The 21,410-nt window shown below is 38.7% G+C and overlaps 1 protein-coding gene across 1 annotated transcript in view; it reads right to left on the bottom strand.

Annotated features, from left to right (window-relative positions):
- USP32 (ubiquitin specific peptidase 32) overlaps nucleotides 1-16,960 on the bottom strand; it is a 263,795-nt gene extending 246,835 nt beyond the window's left edge. The window contains 1 exon segment of the mRNA XM_020991809.2: nucleotides 16,650-16,960. Coding sequence (XP_020847468.1) covers nucleotides 16,650-16,707 — 58 coding nt within the window. The 5' untranslated portion in view covers nucleotides 16,708-16,960.
- Between the last annotated feature and the right edge of the window lie 4,450 nt (nucleotides 16,961-21,410).

Genomic DNA, 21,410 nt, shown 5'->3' with positions numbered 1-21,410 from the left:
AACTTTAAGAAGTTCAAGGGATCAATAGTCAGGAAAAACTTCACAGAACAAAATTTGCTAAAGGCAAGCAAGAACTGGATAGAAGAAAGATAAAAGAAAGGAATTCTAGGTCAATAGAACAAGAGGAGCCAAAAAAAAAAAAGCACGGCAAATTCTTAAAATAAACAGACCATATTAGAGCATAGGCTGTGTTTGGGGGGAAAGTTTAAGGAAGTGAAAAATCGCAGAGCCTTGAAAAACAATAACAAGAATATAAACATGGTACCATGAAAAGTAAACAAACAATGAAGGTTTTTGAGGAAAGATACTGAAAACAACATATAATAAATATTCATTTGATATTAGTATACACCCAAAGATTGAAAAAAATTATCTCAATAAGTTAAAATTTTATCTAGATGCTTTGGGCAAAGGTATTTTTTTGCCTGAAATACTGAAATAATTACCTTAATTTTTACCAAATAATAATGATACTGGTAATTTCCCACTAGTTACAGTATAGCACTTTTACTTCTCCAAGTACTTTCATATCACTTCATAGATCTTAGATTTAGAACTAGAAGACACCTCACACATCATTTAAACCAAACTGAGGGCCAGAAAAGTTAAATGACTTGTGCAAAAATCACAAAGGTCCAAGTGGAAAAGCCAAGATTAGAAACTAGGTTCTATGTTTTCAAAACTAGAATACTCTTTTTAAAAAAAAAAATTTTCCCAATCACATGTAAAAGCACTTTCGAACATTTTTTTAAAATTTGAGTTCTAAATTCTCTCCCTCCCTCCCATCCCCTTTCATTGAGAAGGCAAGCAATCTTACACAGGTTATACATGTGCTATCATGCAAAATATATTTCCACATTAGTCATGTTGCGAAACTCAGATCAAAAAAAAAAGTGAAAAATAGCATATTTTGATCTGCATCCAGACTCCATCAGTTCTTTCTCTGGATGTGGACAGCATTTTTCATCATGAGTCCTTTGGAATTGTCTTGAATCACTGTATTGTTGAGAAAAGCTCAGTTATGCAAAGCTGATCACCATACAGTATTGCTTGTTACTATGTACTATGTTCTCCTGGTTCTGCTTACTTTACTATGCATCAGTCCATGGAAGTCTTCCCAGGTTTTTCTGAAAGCATTCTGCTCATTATTTCTTATAACACAATTGTATTCCATTACAATCATATAGTACAACTTGTTCAGCCATTCCCCAACTGATGGACATCCCCTTAATTTCCAATTCTTTGCCACCACAAAAAGAGCTGTTATAAGTATTTGAGTACAAATAGGTCCTTTTCCCTTTTTTTTTTAATCTCTTTAGGATACAGACCAAGTAGTAGTACTGCTGGATCAAAAGGTATGCAGTTTGATAGTCCTTTGAATATAGTTCCAAACTGCTCTCCAGAATTGCTGGATCAGTTCACAACTCCACCAACAATGCATTAATGTCCCAATTTTCTCACATCCTCTCCAACATTTATCATTTTCCTTTTCTGTCATATTAGTCAATCTGATAGCTATGAGGTGGCACCTTAGAGTTGTTTTAATTTCCATTTTTCCAATCAATAGTGATTCTGACCATTTTTTAATATGGCTATAGTTAGCTTTGATTTCTTCTTCTGAAAACTGCCTGCAGAACACCCTTTACGTGGAATCACAATATTCTCTTGTGATTCACTTAATGTCTGTGTAGACAAAAATGTTTTCTGATTAGATCACCTACACTGAATAACATTCAAGTTTTACAAATCAAGCACCTAAATAGTCAAAGAAATTTTAGATTAATATTTTTATTATTATTATAGCATAATTATCACATCTTATATTATTGTATTATGATATATTGTCTACTACATATAATTATAAGCACATTAATTAGATAGCTAACATTGGACTTGGATACAAGAAGACTTGAATTCAAATCCAACCTGGACAAGTCACTTAACCCTCTGCCTACCTCAGTTTCTTCATCTGTAAAATGGGGACAATAATAGCACCTATCTCCCCGGGTAGTTGTAACAAAATGAGATATTTGTAAAGAATTCAAAAATCTTAAGCACTATATACATGCTATTATTTTTTATGCCACCACTAACAAATTTTGTCAAAATGCTTCATTGTCTTATGTAAATCACCTTTTAGTGGAAAAAATAAAGTACAATGACGCTCTTCTTAGTTCTTAAGTATATGAAATATCTAATAGATGTGCAAATGAATGATTGAAACTTGGATTCATAATAAAATACAACTACAGCAAGGGCCAAAGTACCAAGTAAAGTAACAAATTCTTAATAAATTGTGCCAAACTATAAAGTGTCTCCCATTTCACTATAAAGTAAATATTACAAAGTGTGATCAAGCCTTTAAAAATTTTAAAGTTCTGGAGCAGCTAGGTGGTGCAGTGGAGAGAGCACTGGCCCTGAAGTCAGGAGGACCTGAGTTCAAATCCGGCCTCAGACCAAACACTTGACACTTGCTATGTGACCCTGGGCAAGTCACTTAACCCCAACTGCCTAAAAAAATAGAAATTTAAAAGTTCTTAAGAATAATATAAAAGTGTGGAATTTTACATACTGGATCTGTACTTCCGTCCTCTTGCCTTTTACTTACCCTAGCAAGCATTCCTTAACCATAAGTAGCATGATTCAGATTCAGTACTAACTCAAGCAAGTTTAGTAAAGCACAGCATAGTCATCTCACTATAACTAGAAAATTATTAAGTACTTGTAAATAAAGGTTACATTTTTAGTGCCTTCCTTCTTTTAATTATTTACAGTTTAACCTGTATATAGACTTGTTTGGGGGTTTTTTTGTTTGTTTATTTGCCTGTTTTTTCCTCCTTGAGGCTAAGGATTGTTTTTTAACTTTTTTTTTTGTATTCCCAGAGTTTAGGCAAGTACCTGTCACATAGAAAGTGCTTAATAAATGTCTACTGACTGATTTCTTTTTGCCTTCATTTTCTAGCCAGTCTTGAGAACTTTACCAAATCAGATGCTTCTGTCCTGAACTCAAATAGCATTATTCATAAGTAGGAGGGATCAGGTAAATACCAGGTAAAGTCAAACAATGTCTACACCAAAATAATTTGGCACATTATTTTTACTCTTCTTCTCGCTCATCATTTTTTTTCCATTTCTCAAACATATCACCAATTTAGTTCTTTTTTTTAAACTTTATTAATTTATTTTTATTTATCAACAATCACTTCCATATGTTTTTGAGTTGAAAGTTTTTCTCCCCCTTCCTCCCCCCAACCCTCCCCAAGACTGCGCACAATCTGATATAGGCTTTACATTTACATACCCATTAAACATATTTTCACATGAGTGAAGTCATAAGTAAAAATTAAAACCAATAGGAGGAACTACCAGAAAGATGAAACAAAACTCAACAGAAGGTAAAAATAAGTGATAGCGATTCGATTTCCATAGTTCTTTCTTTGGATGTGGACAGCATTTTCCATCCCGAGGCCTCTGGAGATGTCTTAGATCCTCATAATGCTGGGAAGGGTTCAGTTTAACAATCTTAGTCATTGCATAACGTGGCTGTTATTGTGTACAAAGTCCTCTTGGTTCTGCTCACTTCACTCAGCATCAGACCATTTAAGTCTTTCCAGGTTTTTCCACCAATTTAGTTCTACTGAAAAACATACACCACCCAGAAACAACAGAACAAAATTTGTACAGAGGACTTCATTCACCATCAGGTTTCCAACTAATGACTGTTTTCATAATCTGAATACGTTTGCTTGGCAATTATCTTCACTACTTCAATTTGTATCTCTTCTACACCAATGCTCAAATAATACAAAACGTTTTCAACATCAGGTAACTCTTTACCTCACTTTAAGTCTAGGAAGAAAAATAATTTTTCTCCACTCCCAAACCCAATTTTATGGTAATAATCCCTAATCAGCATTTCTCAAATTATACAGAATAGCTTCTGGAGGCTGGCTATACAAAAAGTAAAGGATTTATAGACCAAATATATTAACAAAATGATTAGCATAGGTGCCCCATTGTTACCTATAAGTTGCAGCTCACCAAGGGATTCCAAAAACCATGTCTAAAAACATGTCCAAAATGTGATATATTTTAAAAATAATGGCAGTACATAATATTTTACAAACAACAAACTGCATTCAAAGGTTTCCTCTGTGATCTGGACAAAGTTCTAATACACAAGACCAATGATGCCAAAAATATATTCTAGTAAATTCCCAAAGAGCAGGGGACTGACTCTTGCTTTGTATCTTTCTTTTTATTTTCAAACAGGGTTGGAGCGTAACAAACTTTTGTTTAACTGAATACTGCAATGCCTTCCATCCAAAAAAAAATGCTTTTGCAACTTGAGGAATGAGTCTATACACAAAAAGTTCAGGCAGGGACCTCAAGAGCCACCAGAGGTCATAGATCAGGATCAGTCAGCATGTAAAGGTTATTAAGAAAGTATTTACAGGGTTATTCATGGGTTAAAGAAACAGAAATTAGTAGTTAGAAATCTCTGAAAATTGTTTTTTTAAAAAAAGTCTTTATCGTGGAGAAGGAATAGAACAAAACAAAAATGAAAAGAGTCAACCAAATCTAAGAAAATATTACCTAAAGAGAAAAAGGAAATCAGTGATATGGACAAGAATACTGTCAATCTGGATTCTACTCTCAGCTTCAGAAACAAGTCACTGTGAAACTTTCAACAAGTCACAAATCCTCATTTTCTCCACTTATAAGGATTAAAAATGCCACTATAAAATCATATCCAAAATATAAGATGCATATAACTTGGTAAAGCACAAAATCATCGTTTTTTATTCCTTTCTTTATTCTGAACTTAAACATCAAATAAAACTGGCAATAGAAAGAAGGCCTGTACATGAAACTGCAGCTTGCTCTCTCTTATGTACAGCTGGCTGTTCTTTTTAAATATCGATTTCAACAAAGCACAAGATGTTGGATGAAAAATCATCACTAGAGGTGAAAGTAATTTCTACTACAATAAAAAATTTAAATATTCCATAGCCAAAAAAAACTTTTAGCATTTACATGTGTAATTTATGGTGCTATCCCACTGCACTTCAGAGAAAATATCAACTATAAGCATTTGAATTAAGCGACATACAAATAAAATGCCACTGACCCTATTCTACGTATATAGGTATGTGTGCACATGTCCACACATACACACACACACACACACACACACACATAAAAACCATAAGTTAAAAGTTGAGTCATTCTGGATGCAGAATGCTGCATATGCTATCAGCCAATTGTTTGTCATTTTGTTTAGCTTTTCTTTGTTACAAGGAAGAATTCAACATGAGAATTATATTAGGAAATGACTGGTGTAAAAGAAAGGCATTAATGAGTCTTTTTTCCAACAAATAAAAGTACATTTATGTGCATTTGAAGATACCACATAAAGTCACACCAAGTTTGCTGGAATCTTACTATAACATTACTATAACATTCAACAATCTTGCCCTAGCTCCCCTTTCATTTTTCTCAAGAACACAAGCCAACTTAGGCAGACCTTCTCCTCAGGGGGCAAGGAGCAAAAGATGGGAACTATGTATCTAGACCCTTTCATACCTTAAAGAAAGGGTTCTGAGAATTAGCTTTGCAAAGGGCCTTCTCCAGACCCTATCTTACAAGGAAGAAGAACTATAGAAAATATACTAAATATATGAAAAAAATAAGTTTTTTAATTTATTCAATTATAATTATAGCTAGCATGTATATAGCACTTTAAGGTTTGCAAAGCACTTTATGTATTAACATATCTATCATATTTTATATATATATATATATATACATACATACATATATATATCATATTCTGAGACAGTGAGGATGTAGCCTTCTTCACTTCAATCCCACAGTTTCACCTCTATTATATTCCCACATATTCAAGGCAGTTCTTTGTAACAGTAAAATAAATGTATAGTTGCATGGACCAGTCAAGTTCTTTCAATATTGAAATATTCTTTCAATCAACAGATTTAGTGCTAGAAGGGACCTTAGAGGTATTCAGTTCAAATCCCTCATTTCAGGAAACAGTGGCTCAGAGACATTAAGTGTCTTCTTGACCAGGGTCTCAGGTAATAAGGGGAATGGCCAAGAACTAAGCCCAGGTCCTCTTTACTCCAAATCCAGTACTTTTCCCATAGCACCATGCTGCCTCCAATTGCTGAAAAACTGTTTTCTTTCTTCATGGCGAGGATTTCTCCTAAACTTCTTTTGGGTAAAAGAAACCTCATGGAGTTCTATCTCAAAAAGCAAAGTTAAGAGTTGTCTTTTGTCAGAGAGAGAGAGAAAAAGAGAGAGAGCAAAAGAGTGGCCGCCACTCTGAAGGATTCATCTTTGAAGTATAGCAGAGAATACTATCTTGGCAGAAGCTCCCAGATTCCTGATTCCAGCCTCCATGATTCAAAAGCTGTAAAATTCTTCTTCTCTAGAACTCCTCCTTTCATATTTATAAAGTATTAAAATGCCCTAGTTCAGGTGTCACTAGGCAAACTAACCACATTGACTTCCAGCAGCAATTTACTACTGGGAGATGAAAATAGCAAAGAGAATTTCCCATTTTATGGATTAATCAGAGATTAGGTGGTTCAACTTAAATCACAAATACCATACCACCCAAAAGCCAAAAGCAGTAACACAAACAATATCAGGCCCTAAAAACAGAAGCCATGCTTCCTAGGTATAGTTCAAAAAGTATGACTAAGGCTCACTTTTATACTGTCATCTTCTAAATCTGGTTAATTACTGTCCTTTTCTCTATAAATTAACCTATCTACCACTTCAGTCATTTTTATTAGATGCAGCAAAAAAAGAAAAACTGCTAGGCATTAGTGTCATAGAGGTGCTCAAAAAAAAATGCAGCAGCTTCTCTATGGTTCTACTTCGTGACTCAGCTACTGGTAGTGGTTAGCAGTAGTTACAGTACCAAAATTTTTTCCTTTCTCTTTCTTATGGAACACCTTATAATTTCAAACATGGCATTTGCTGGTCACCACAATTCCAATTCTTTGTTACTTGCACAAATCTTTTTTTGGAAGGCCGCCCTGGGTGTTGTGCCACTATGAAGGCCCTGTGTCCAAACACAAAGCAAGATACAATGAACAAGAAAAACCAACAACAGCTGCACAATTCAGTAAACAGGGACCTTATTGAACATGAGTTGATGTCACCTCATTCTGCTTATCCCAAAAGAAATGCATCTAGCATTCACCAGTGCAGTGAGCTTTTTATGTTTGTTTCTGCCTCTCCAAGTATACAAAAAAAAAAGCAAAATAAGAATAGCAGTTTCCTATTTTCAAGTTATACCACACTACCCTTACTACACTATCCTCTATTCTTGAATCTCTAGCCCATAAACCCAATCCCTGGATTACTCCGACCTGAATGAAGCTAGAGAAAGTCACCGAATCATGCTGATTGAGTCCACCACAAATTTATGTTATGTAATCTCAATTAAGAAGCAGCCAAAGGATAATAGATACAGAGCTGGCCTTGGAACCAGGCAGACCTGGGTTCAAGTCATTCTTCTGACAAATACTGGTTGTGTGACCCTGGGCAAGTCACTTAACCTCTCAATGCCCTAGGCAACTTTTTAAAACTATAAATTGCAAAGAAGGTGCCAACACTGGTAGAAGGAGTTTCCCACTCTATCAATGAAATTTCAGGTCCAGTCCCCACCCTTATCCCTTAATCTCAACTGGGACCTCACCACCACAAGGTAATTCTTCTACTCCTTCTTATTTACTACTTACCAAAAAGACTATTCCAAATCTTCTCTTCCATCCTCCAGATTCCCAAGTAAGGGACTCACTTCATACTTCGTAAAGGCCATTTTTCGTCCCCTTTTTATCTCACATCCCTCTGAAATTTCTCACTATTTCTTCCTTGACTCCAGATGAAGAAGTGGCCCTTCTCCTTGCCACGGCCAACGTTTTATAATCCTGCATGCACTCTTGATCTTACTCCTTTCAAGCTTCAGCAGTCCCCACAACTATCATGCCTATTCTCTAAACTTCCATCTCCTATCTACCAACAGTTCCCCTAATGCCTACAAACAAGTCCCCCTCTCCCCTAGACTCTCATCATTAAAAAACTCTCACTAAATCCTACCATTCTAGATAGTTAGAACTCTAGATCTTTCCTCCTCTTTCCTGCTCAACTTATAAAAGCAGTGTATATTTGACAACTCCATTTCCTCTCTTCTAACTCTTTTCTAAATTCACTTCAATATGGCTTCTCATCTCACCATTCAACTGAAGCTGCTCTTTACAGAGTTCCCAATAATCACTTAATTGCCAAATCTAATAGTCTTTTCTCAGTTTTCATCCTTCTAGACCAGGACTTCTTAAATTTTTTCCACTAGAGAATTTCCTTCAGTGCTTCCTAAATTATGGGGGTGGAGTTTAAGAAGCACTGTTCTAGACCTCTGAAGCAGGTGACTCGATCACCTTTCTTTCCATCACTTTTTCACTCTTAAGGACTCCTGCCTGTCTTACCACTCCTCAGTCTCCTTTGCTGGATGTTCATCTATATCTTCTTCATTACTGTGTGTGTCCTCCAAGGCTGTCCTGGGCTCTCTTAATTTTCCTCTCTGTTATTTATTAAATTTAAGCTCCATGAAGGCAAGGATTGTTTTTGCTTTTTTTTACATACCCAAAGCTCAACAAAGTGCCTAAAACATAGTAAGTGCTTAATAAATACTTTTGGAGTGTTTTTTTCCCTCTTTCTTTCTCTTACTTTTTAATTCGGGCCAGGGAACATAGCAATAGTGACACAAAAAGGGGGTAGCCATTGTAACTTTTTTTTTAAAGCACATAAAATGGAGATTCATATACAATTTTCTTTGCATGTTTGGCGTTGTATATGCAAACGCTTTTTGGTGTATAAGTTCAGAATTTTTAAAAGTTTCCAAAAAAGCTGACTGATTCAAGCACAAAATGATTATACCTATAAGTAGACTAATTTGAACTTGTCCTACTTTTTCCTTTTTATCATAACTCGCTCGTCTTTAGTTTTCAGGAGGATCGCTTATATTATCCCATTGGATGACCATAATACAAATTCACTATCCCAAACTAATTTTCGAGAAGTCTATACTGTGAACTTGACAGAATCTACATTAAAGTATTAATCTGCCTTAATGAAAAAAAGAATAATATTAACAGCCACATTGTCGGATGACTGACTTTGATAGACTTGGCTCTTCTCAGCAACACAAGAATCTAAGACAGCTCCAAAAGACTCATGATGGAAAATGCTATCCACATTCATAAAAAGAACTATGGAGTCTGAATGTAGATGGAAGCATACTATTTACTTCTTTTTTGTTGTTGTTGTTTTTTCTTCTTCTCTCTTGTGATTCCTCCCATTAGTTCTAATTCTTCTAATTAGTTCTAGTTCTGACTAATGTGAAAATATGCTTAATATGAATGCATAAATAGAGCCTATATCAGATTACATGCTGTCTTGGGGAGGGGGGAGGAGAAAAAGGGGAAGAAAATTTAAAACTCAAAATTTTATGGAAGTGAATGTTGAAAACTAAAAATAAATAAACTATTTTTAAAAAAATAAAACAATGGGTTAAAAAAAAGAAAAAGGGGGAACTCTGGATCTTCTCAAATCATTGGTTATTAATAATTTCTCTCAATGGAAAACAGTTAGGAACTCTTCCCCCACAGTCAAAGTTGTTTTTTGTTTTTGTTTTTGGTGGAGGAGTTTCATTAAAGTGGTAAATCATATTTGTCTGCACACTTGAAAAAAAAATAATAATCTTGCAAACCAGATTCTAACTCCATCTTCATTTATAGACTTACACTATACTATAATAAACTAACCACTGTAGTTATTTTTGTTGTTGTTTTAATTTTAGTTTTCAACAATCACTTCCATATGTTTTTGAATTTTAAATTTTTCTCCCCCTCTCTCCCCAAAATGATGTACAATCTGATATAGGCTCTACATATATATTCCCATTAAATATATTTTCACATTAGCCATGTTGTAAGGAAGAATTAGAAACAATAGGAGGAGGAACCACAAGAAAGAGGAAAAAAAACAAAACAGAAGAAAAAAAAGAGCAAATAGTATGCTTCGATCTGCATTCAAACTCCACCCACTATAGTTATTTTAAAGTTAGTCTCTAAATACTAAGTTTCATTAAATTTAGTGATCAAAATCTTGAGTAAGGAGAGGCCACTAAGATTTTATAAAATGTTAGAGTTATAAGATGCTATGATTATCTGGAATTACTGCTATTGCTTAAATTATTTGAATACTTATTTGTTCAAATACTGACCATGTCACCCCTATTACCCAATTCACTGTAGTGTCAGTCAACAAGAATTTTTTAAGCACTTACTACATGCCAGGCTACATGCTTCAGATAAAAAGAAAGGCAAAAACAGGGTCCCCAACTCTAAGGAACTCACATTTTAATGAGGGAGATAACAGGTAAAGGAAAATATTCTGAAGGAGAGGACATGAGGGAAGGGGAAAAGAGCAGGAAAGGCCTCTTTGCAAAAGCTGGTATTTGAGCTGAGTCTCAAAGCAGTCCAGGAAAGTCGGGAGACAGAAATAATGTGAGAGCACAGTAAGCATGGGAATGCCAAAGAAAGCAGGTTGCCACTAGAATTTACTGAGTATGGAAATTGGACCTGCATTTTAGGAAAAATCACTTCGCCAGCTGAGTGAAGGACAGACTGAAGTGGGAAGAAACTTAAGGCAGGGAGATCAACCACAGTGCTATTTTAATAGTCCAGGTGTGCAGTTTTGAGTGCCAATAAGAGAGCATATCTAGATTCTGTGAAGGTAAAAAGAGGACCTGACAACAGATTGAATATGTGAGCTGTATTCAAGTAAGGATTAGAGAATGACACTAAGATTGTGGTATCTTAGTGACCTGGAAAATGGTGTTGTCCTCCACAGTAACAGGAAAGCTGGGAAGTAAGGAGGATTTGGGAAAGAATAAATGAATTCTGTTCTGGACATGCTGAGTTTGAGAGGCCCACAGAGCAACTAGTTTGAGATGCCCGTATCCATAAAGCATCCTTTTGGTCCTGAACTGGAGCTCAAAAGACTAGAGATGCTTCTTATTACTATTATACTTAGCTCTTTAAAATTTTCAAAGAGCTTTAAATATTATCTCATTTGACCCTGACAACTACCCTGAAAGGCAGGTGCTATTATATCCCCATTTTACAGATAAGAAAACTGAAGAACAAGGGGTATAGTGAACTGCCCAGAGTCACCCACTTAGTGTCTGAGGCAGGATTTGAACCTAGATCTTCCTGACACTAAATCCAACATATTATTCAATGTGCCATTCTACTTAATAAATGACTCTTCCTGGGCCTTTCTTTGTACCCCCAGTGCTCATTTAGCACAAGACCTGGCACATAATAAGTACTTCATTCATCCCACATATCCAATCCATAACCAAATTTATCATTTCTACCTACACATCCCCATCCTTTCCATTCATACAGCCACAATGCTAGTTTAGGTCCTCATCATGTCTAGTCTGGACTGCTGAAATAGCTTTCAGACTGGTCTCCCTGCCTAGTCACTATCCAATTCAACACATTCTTCACTCAGCTATCAAGGTCATTTTCCTAAAGTGTAGCCAGACTGACCATGTCACCACCTACATACAGCTCAGGGAACTCCAAGGGCTCTCAATCATCTCCAAGATCAAATATAAAGTCTTCAGTTTAGCATTTTAAAGCTTTTCACTTCCCAGCAGCCCCTCCCTACCTTTCCAACCTGGTTGGTTGTTGGCCTTTGTTCTCAAGAGGACCAAAGTGACAGCACTATGCCTGAGTCAAGTTACAGTGTGTCTAACTGCAGCTGATCAGACCAATGAGTTCAGGATGTTCTACCACAGGTCCAGCAAAAATAGTCCATGTTAACATTTGGGGTGCATTCTCTAAATTTGTCCATCTCGAGTTTCTTTTGAGCTACTTCAATTCTGCTTTGCTCACAGAACACAGCACCTTCTCTGATGTAGGCACGCCATGCTGAGCAGTTCTGGGCCAGTGTCTCCCCTGTCACAAAATCAATTCCAAAGTTCTTAGGAGAGACCTTGAGAGTGTCCTTGTATCACTTCTTCCAACCACCACGTAAGCGCTTGTCCTGGATGAGTTCTCCATAAAACAGTCTTTTTGGTAAGCGTACTGCAATGGGTTGACCTTTCCAACCAACTTACACTCAACCCTCCCAAGTACTCTATAATCCAGCTACACTGACCTACTTGGAGTTCTGGGAACATAACACTCCATGCCTTTGCAATGGCTCTCTCCTATGACTGGAATACTCTGTCCCCTCACTCCACCAATTATTTCCTTCACTCCCCTCAGTACTCAGCTCAAAGCCCACTTTTTTTTTTATAAACGATAGCAATTATTTATTAATAATAATAATGGTGACCTAGTGGCACAGCTGAGCACTGGGGAGGGAGCACTGACAGTAAGGCATGAGGCAGTGGGCGGAGCTTTGGACACAGGAAGAGCTGGGGTCAAATCCTGCTGGGGACAAGTACTGTGTGACTTAGCCCCTCTGGGCTCATTCCATCCTATGTAAAAAGCTCTGGTCAAAGCCCACTTTTTGCAGGAGGTTTTCTTGGTCCCTCTAGTTACTAAGTTTCTTCTGTTTTCAGGTTGTCTTTACATATTCCGTTATATATCTTAAACATTCTTAGATATTTATATGTTGTCTCTCCCCATTAGAACATACACTTCTGGAGAGCACAGGCCATAATTTTTGTGTGGAGGGTTTTTTTGCCTTTCTTTGTATGTTCAGTGGTTAGTACAGTACCTAAAACATAGTAGAGCTTAATAAATGGTTATCTACTGACTGATGACTGATTGTATGTAACAGATAGCAATGGTATTCTGTATGATTACCAGAAAGATAATATATGCAGAATGCTATACTACTTTTTACTCAAGAAACAACAAAAACCATTGCAATTTCATTTTTGTCCATAACATGGATTGTAAAGGACTAACAACCCAATTTCTGCCTTCTTCTGGATACATTTCTCAGGTCCCTTCTTAGATGAGAATGAAAGAATCTAAGTGTTCATAGGACATAACAGAGAAACAAAAAATTTTCAAAAATGCCTTTTTTAAAAAAAAGGCAATTGGGGTTAAGTGACTTGCCCAGGGTCACGCAGCTAGTAAGTGTCAAGTGTTTGGTCTGAGGAGATTCGAACTCAGATCCTCCTGATTTCAGGGCCAGTGCTCTATCCACTGCACCACCTAGCTGCCCCCCCCAACATGCCTTCTTGACCTTCAGTTAAGACAACTGTTTCCCAAAAGGAATTTTTTTAAGTCAATATTCATGTTCTCACAAAGAGGAGATGCTTGAGAGAGAAAACACAAGAGTACAACATACTTTATCAAATGCCAGAGTAAAAGAGGAACAGCAGGGAAAGTTTTATTAACAATCACCCATTAGATGGATTTGATCAAAGGACTAAAAAACTATATGTGGGACAATAAGGAATTCTAGAAACTTTGGAGAAAACATCTTCACTTGGGAACATCATTGTTTTTGACACATGGCTTCTTTTTCTCACCCAGTTCTTGGAAAAAATAAGGACCATATCATAATTAAAGGAGAAAGAAAGACATCTTTTAAATTCCATTACAATAAATTAATACCTTAGAACTATTTTAATTTACCTGACACAAGCAAGCCTCATAACTTTCCTATAGTGTATTGGGAAAGGTATAGAAGAAGAGGACAAGCAAGAAGGGAGGCATAAAAGAAAGGAAGAAAAATATTAGGAAGTTAAATTCGATGATCTTAGTCCTTCCTTTACACCTCCGCATTTTTTTCATATACAACTTAAAGAACTCTAAAGAAAATATACTCTGTAACTCTCAAAGGCCTTATAAATAAGGAGTAAGATAAAGTAAGAGGATATAGTTGATGAAGTCTCACTCCCACAGAATGACAAAGCTGTGCTGGGCAGCTTTAGAAAACACAAGCTTTTCAAATCAATGTCAAGATCCCAACAACAGGCTGATGAATTATAAAGAATCCTAGAAAAGACTAAAGCAACAGGTACTATAAATATCAGCTACCCCAAAGTGTTGTAAGCTTATACATGTTTAATCTCAACTACTACAAATATGAATAACTCAAGGCAAAATCAAATCTAGTGGTTCATAACTTTTGGGACTTATTCAGTTCACATGCAGATGATATTAGGAAAAGTTATCCTCCATTATTAGGCCATACTATTTCTCAAGTCCTTTAAAACAATTGTCATTGACAGTAATACTTCTCTTTTAAAACCACTTAAATGAAGCTTAGGAACTCAGAATTTGGTTATGACAATGGTTTCTTGGGCCACAATTACTCTACAGTCAAGACTCTCAAGTAAAGAAAAAGATAAAAATATGTATTCAGTACTACAATAGCAACCTAAATACAATCATTGACATAATGATGATAGTTTCTGTCAAAAACAAAGAAAAAAAAAATAACATAAGCAAGGTATAGTCTAGCATGTAGTTTAGATAGCTCATGAACCCAAGAAAAGTTTTCAAACATTTTTAAATAAATAAGAATGCTAAAAAGATCCACCAAGTTTCACAAACTCCTAGTCTAACTGAAAAAAACAGGAAAAGTATGACATCTACTAAACGGTAATTAGTTGTACTATCTTTAAAAAAAAAAAGACCTACTTAAATGAAACTAAGGTCCTCATTTATACTAATATCAACTATTTCCTACATTTTCAAATGTAGCTTTTAAAATTCATAAAGATGCTTCACAGCAGATTGCAGAAAGACTTGCAGGCACATAACCTAATCAAGTTAATTTGCCTTCTGTTAAATACACAAATTATTACCTTCAATCCAAAGATTCAACTTTTCAGCATTAGAAGTAAGAAATTAAATTGTATGGATGGCAGTTGGATAAAAATCTATTTGGGGGCTATGTTTAAAAAATGTCAGGTATTTACAGTCTTCACAACCTCAAACTAGGGAAACAATAGATTTCTGAATGAATATGTAAATCATTTTCACTGATTTCCTCTTTCACTCCACATAAGCTATTGCCTAATTGAGGCCAGACCTGTCAAGCTCCAACAGTACCCAGGAAATGACTACATTACTAGGGCGAACACATCAACATGTGTGGAATACTTCTTATGTTGAAGCAAAGGAAAAAAAAAAAGTGAGACTGAGGTTGCTCATTAAGGTAAAGCATTACCTTTACAATACACCTCAGGAAAAAAGGTCCAAAAGCAGTTCTTTACTGCTTTGACAGACAAAAACCACCTTAGTCCACAATTGCATCCATATCTTATGGTGTCAAGTATGGTTGTCTGAAGTCATCCTCCACTTTCTCACATATTTGCAAAAGTTCATTTTTAACCAGATTAAACAAAACATAACCAAGTGTTTCCCATTTAAAATTACTTTATATTTTAATCCAAATGTCATATGTCCTTGGACACTAACAGCAGGACCTAGAAGGATAGCTATTTTCCTGCCTTAAGGACCTGTTAACCGTCTAATGTCCAACACACGAAACAGCAAGTTATTGCCATACCTTTCACAAAAAAAAATCCATTAAACATCGAAGAGAAATATAAATACAAAAGCCAAGCCATGAGAAAAATAAGCCACATACAGGCTGTAAAATGAGCAATAATCATTTCCAGTTAAGATGTGCACTACTGAACACAACAGCGACTGTACGATAAATGCTGGGAGCGTTAACAACCTACTGGGCATCTAAGCCAATAAAGGACAGGCCAAGAACTATTAATGACACCAAGCCTGGGCTCTGAAAGAGGCATAACATAGCATAACACAGAACACAGGATTTCCGAATGCCATTTTAATACTATGAGAGAAGGCAAGTGCTGTAAAAAGGCAAAGGCCAATGTCTGCAGAAGGATGTAACCTAAGACCAGGGTCTTGTGGCAGCAGCAGCTGTCCAACCTCATCTCACCTCAAACACACAACTTAATTTCAGGATGTCCTTATCACTGCCAGCAGCAAGGGGGAGGGAGAGGCGGGGAGGAGGAGGAGGCGGGAGCGGATGATGATAGCGCACGGGAGAGAGCTCCCAAGTGACAGATAAGGGCCCTGGAAGAAGCCGAGAAAAGAAGCCCCTCTCAGAGGGGTTTCTGCCGGCAAGGAGAACAGAGGGCTTGACAGCATTATTTCAACGAGAAAGGAGGCTCGCCCGCTGCCTCTCAGGCTCTAAAGGGACAAGCGGGTGGAGGGAAACGACTGGGGAATAACGAGAGGTCAGGGGAAGGGGGCTTGGAGACGCTGGAGAGGAGTGGGGGAAGGGATGGGGAGGAGAGGCACTTCCCCGGACATTTCCAAGAGGACATCACCGGAGAGCATGGCCAGTCCCCCTTCCCAGTCACTGGTGGGATCCCCCTCCTCGGCGATAAGGCCCCGACCCTCTAGCCAAGCCCCTCTCGAAGGGGTGTCCGGCCCAGACCTCCGGCTGCCTCCTCTCTCCCTTCCCCACAGACAGACGCTCCTCCTCCATCTCGCTCCCCCCTTCTCACTTAGCTCCCTGAACCTGCTGGGGGAGGGGGTCCCTTCCCTCCCGTTGCCTCCCCAGGCCTGGCCCGGCCCCTCCCCGCTCACCTCTCCTCAGCGCCTCCTCGTAGCTGAGGAATCCGATCCGTGACTCCTTGGCGCCCATACTCCCTTCATCCCCTCGGTCGGGGGTCGGAGCCTGATAGCGCCCCCCGTCCCCGCTTTCTCCTAGTCGTCGTCCCAGGTGACGGTGTCCTCGTCCCCCGTCCTTCCGCCCCTCCGAGGCGCACCCACACACGCACACACTAACAAGTGCGGCTCCTGGCCCGGCGGCTCCTCCCGGCCGCCGCCGATACCGTCGCCAGCCCAGCCGCTGCCACCGCCGCTGCCGCCGCCGCCGCCTCCATGCTGAGTCACGTGACCCCGCTCCCACACTCCCCCCGCCCTCCCTGCCCCTCCCCTCCCTACTCCGCCCTCTTCTTCTTCCACTCCTCCCCCACGGCCTGCCCCCGCGCCCGCCCCGCCGGGGGTCACCTGACCCGAGGCTCTGGGATTGTTCCGGGTAATGGCCAACTGGGGTTTGGGGGGGATGGGAGGGAGCGCTACGCCGCGCCCAGCCCCTCTCCGCGCAGAGGCGTAGGGGGAGGGGCCGAGCTGCCTCACGTGGGCTGTCGTCGTTGCCTCTTCCCCCGCCAATCAGAAGCCCAAGCCGCTGGATCGGCCTCTGGCCGCGCCACAGAAGGCAGTGGGGGGCGGGGGCAAAAAGTGAAGTGGGATTGGCTTCCGGGGCGGGCAAGCTGGGGAAGGGGAGGAGCGGATTGGAGAAAGGGGGAAGGCTCAAGGTTCTCTCCGCCTTCTGGGCGGAGCCAGTGCGCACCCGGAGGGGACGGCAGTTGAGCTCGCGCTGTGTTCTCAGACGCACGCGCTCTGAGATACGAAAGGTCGACCAATGGGTCCTTGAGGGGAGCGGTCCCTGACGAGACTGTGGGACCCCTCCCCCGCTTCTTCCTCTCCCCGGAAATTTCTGACAGGGCGACCTGCGGGAAAAGGGAGGTTCAGTCAGGGCTCCCTGAGAAGGGTGGGGACCGGTCCGGACCATAGCTTCAGCTCATGACCTCAGCACTTCCCTGACTGCCAGCCAGGTTCGACCCTGGAGGCTGCAAAGCCTGGCATCTTTCCCTAAGGACACGCAGAAGGAACGGACCCCCGAGCGTGAGCTCTGTTTAGATGCTAGAGCTTTGTCGGTTGGCCTTTAAGGGGCTTCCTTCCTGCCCAGGGGGCAAAACACCTGCCTTTCCGGCCTTGTTTCCGGTGACTCCCCTAAGAGATGTTCCCCGCACCCAATCCGGCCCCTGCCCGCCTGGTTAGACTCCCACGGGCAGAACGAGGCTGGAATGTACTCCTTCATCTAGGCTTTTCTGAATCCTTTCTTCCAAGCCTGCAGGTGCCACCTCCTCCCGGGAGCCTTCCCTTACACCTCCCAAAGTACTCTTCTGGAGTGCAGGTCTGGCCGGGTCGCTCACCTACCTGGCTCAGTATAAACTCCAGTGACCCATTATCATCACCCTTTAGGATTAAATATAAACTCCTGGCTTTGACATTTAAGTCCTTGCCTTCTAGGCTCCAACCTAACTTTCTGGGCTTATTACACATTACTTTCCTCACCCTAAAGACTAGCCAGAGTCTTTTGTCTATGCTTGTGCACTGACCGTCTGCGCCTGAAATGCACTTCCTCATCTTCCATCTCTTGAAACCTTGGTCTTACTCTCCAGTATTTAGCACAGTGCTTGGAGCATAATAGGCACCTATAAATGCTTGTTAACGTGACTTCATCCTTGTGCCACTTCAGCCCTGACGGGGTTCCTGATTTTTCCTAATGCCTTCTCTCCCCCAATCCTGAATTTACAAATTTTATATAAATATTTATATTAATATAAATATGTAAATTTGTATAAATTTTGTGACTGTATTGTCTCTCCTCACAGAATGTATGTTCTTTAAGAGCCAGGGCTTTCATTTTTGTCTCTGTATTGCCATTTGCAGATACAGCGCTTGACACTTTCTGGGCCTATGCTTTTAATTCATTGAAAGTATGCTCTCCCTTCCCCAAATTGCCCAGAGCATTTTGTCTGGATGTGTCCTTTGACTCCATCATACCTCCACACTTTGTGTATCTACAATGGAAAGGCAATACCATGTATTGGATAAAGAGCCTGTCTTAGACCCAAGATACCAGGACTCAAATCCAACTTCTGCTATCTGTGCAACCCCAGACAAGTTATTTAGGTGTCTCCCTGCTCAAGACAATTCTTTAAGACTGTAAGTTGCAGGAAAGGTACCCACCTGCATTGGTAAGAGGGACTCCACATGGGACTTCAAAAGTAATCCAATCTCTGTATGTTATGCCTATATCTGCGCCCAGTATATCCTCCCTCCCAGTACAATGTAATGATAATAGAGGATTAATAGAGACATGGGCTTTAAGATTTATAACGCACTTTACATTTATTCTTTCATTTGATATTAACTAGTTGAGATCAAGAACTATCTTTTTTTAATCTTTAAGCCTGAACACTTAGCACATAATAAGCACTTAATAAATATTGGTGAATTGAATTGGTTATTAAAAATTCAACTTCATTCCAAGCCAGAAAGACTAATTTAACTTAGCTTCAAATCTGAACAACTTTATAAGAAGGTGGTAGTTAAGATGTTTTTCCCAGTGGACCAGATCAGCAAGGTAAAATTAGTCACCCCTTTGCCCTTTCAAGTTACCTGCTAAGCAGTTTATTTTTAGACTTCAGATTAGCTCCTTTACTAGATGTCTTGAATCAGAGGGTTGGGATTGCAATTCAGGCCTCTAATTCTAGATCATTGATTTGATCAGGATATACAGCTACAGACAGAAAATCTGTCATTTTTCTGGCTGAACAGGTAGGATTTTGAATATGAAAGAATATTCTTGAGGAAACAGTCTAAATAAAAGTGGGTCTTTAGCTTAATTCTGTCAAATAAAGTACTCTCCCAAGAACTCAGCTGAGACACATTGAGACAAGAAGGAAGATACCACTCAAGGTAACATTCCACACTGTTAAAAGACACTTAGATTGTCAGTGTCTTAGATTGCAATTAGGAGCAAGTCATGTCATAACTTTATGCAGTTTTCTCTAACAAGAACATAAAAATATGATACTCGGAATCCACCTCTGTTATGAGATTTTTTTTAAAAAGTGACAAAAACACTTGACAATCCAGATGGATGTATGAACTAAATATTAAACAATACATAACGAAAAAATTTAGAGAAATATTCAGAGGTACTATTCAAATCTATGGCTAGAAGGAAAATTCTTAAATGAACATGAGAGGTGATGATAAACATTAAAATACATTATTTTGATTGCATAAAGCTTTTTGTTTAAACAAAGCTAATTACAATAGGAAGAGAAATTGTCTAGTGGGGAAAAATCTGTACAGCAAACATCTCTGATAAAAGTTCAAGTTGTATAGGAAGTTGGTACAAATAAATAAGACTAAGAACCATCCCCAACAAGTAACTAGTCAATAGTTATAAACAATTTTCCAAAGAAGAAATAAAAACTACCAACATGTGGGAAATGTTCCAAAATCCTTTTAAGAAAAATGCAAATTATGGCTTATGGAGGGAATAACATACACATTCAATTGAGTGTGGAAATCTGTCTTACCCTACAGGAAAATAGGGGGAAAAGGGGACAAGAGAGCAGGGGGATGATAGAGAGGAGGGCAGATTGGGAAAGGGGGTAATCAGAAGTAAATACTTCTGAGGAGGGACAGGGTCAAAAGAAAGAATAAATGGGAGGGCAGGATAGGATTAAGGGAAATAGAGTTAGTTTTTCACAACATGTCTACTATGGAAGTGTTTTGCATAACTGTACATGTATAACCTATATTGACTTGTTTGCCTTTTCAATGAGGGTAGGTGGGGAGAGAGGAAGGGAGAAAATTTGGAACCTAAAGTTATAAAAACATATGTTAAAAAAAATGTTTTCACATGCTACTGGGAAATAAGAAATTCAGGAAATGGGGTACAGAAATCTATCCTGCCCTACAGGAAAATAGAAGGGGAAGGGCATAAGAGAAGGGGGGGAAAGATAGAAGAGAGGACAGACTAGGGGAAGGGATATTCAGAATGCTTGCCATCTTGGGGTGGGGGAAGGGTGAGATGGAGTGAAAATTTGGAACCCAATCTTGTGGAAGTAAATATTGAAAACTAAAATTTATATTTTAAAAAATGCAAATTAAAACAATTCTCAGTTTTCAACTCACATTTATCAAATTGAGAAAGATGATGAAACATAACATTGGAGAGAGTATGGGATAACAGGTATAACAATATACCATTGGCAGAACTGTGGATTGGTCTGATCATTCTGGAAAACAAGTTATGATTAAAATATATCTTTTGGCCCAGTGGTAACCCCTTCTGGGCATTTACTCCAAGGAGGTGAAAAATAGGAATAAAATGGAAAGTTTTTATATCTCTACCAAAAATTCGAAGCATTTTTTGTGTAATTACAAAAATGAAAATATAATGGGTGTCTACTAAATGGGGAATGACTGAACAAACTGTAATATATATATATGCAATAGAATTTCATTGTGGTTTAAGCAGCAATGTATAAAGGAAATCAAGAAAAACATGGGGAATTGTATGAACTGATGTAGAATGAAGAAATTGTAACAAGAATAACAGATGCAAAGGCCATAATAATGTAAAGGAAAAGAACTGAAACCCATCAGAATTCAGATAAATGCACTGACTAATCCAAACTTTCCTACTTGCTCTTTCCCACACAAAACACTTAATCCACTGTCACTGTGCCTTTG

This window comes from Phascolarctos cinereus, unplaced genomic scaffold, assembly GCF_003287225.1.
Source record: "Phascolarctos cinereus isolate Bilbo 61053 unplaced genomic scaffold, phaCin_HiC Scaffold_5;HRSCAF=322, whole genome shotgun sequence".
NCBI lineage: Eukaryota > Metazoa > Chordata > Mammalia > Diprotodontia > Phascolarctidae > Phascolarctos > Phascolarctos cinereus.
This window is presented reverse-complemented; position numbering and strand designations above follow the sequence as displayed.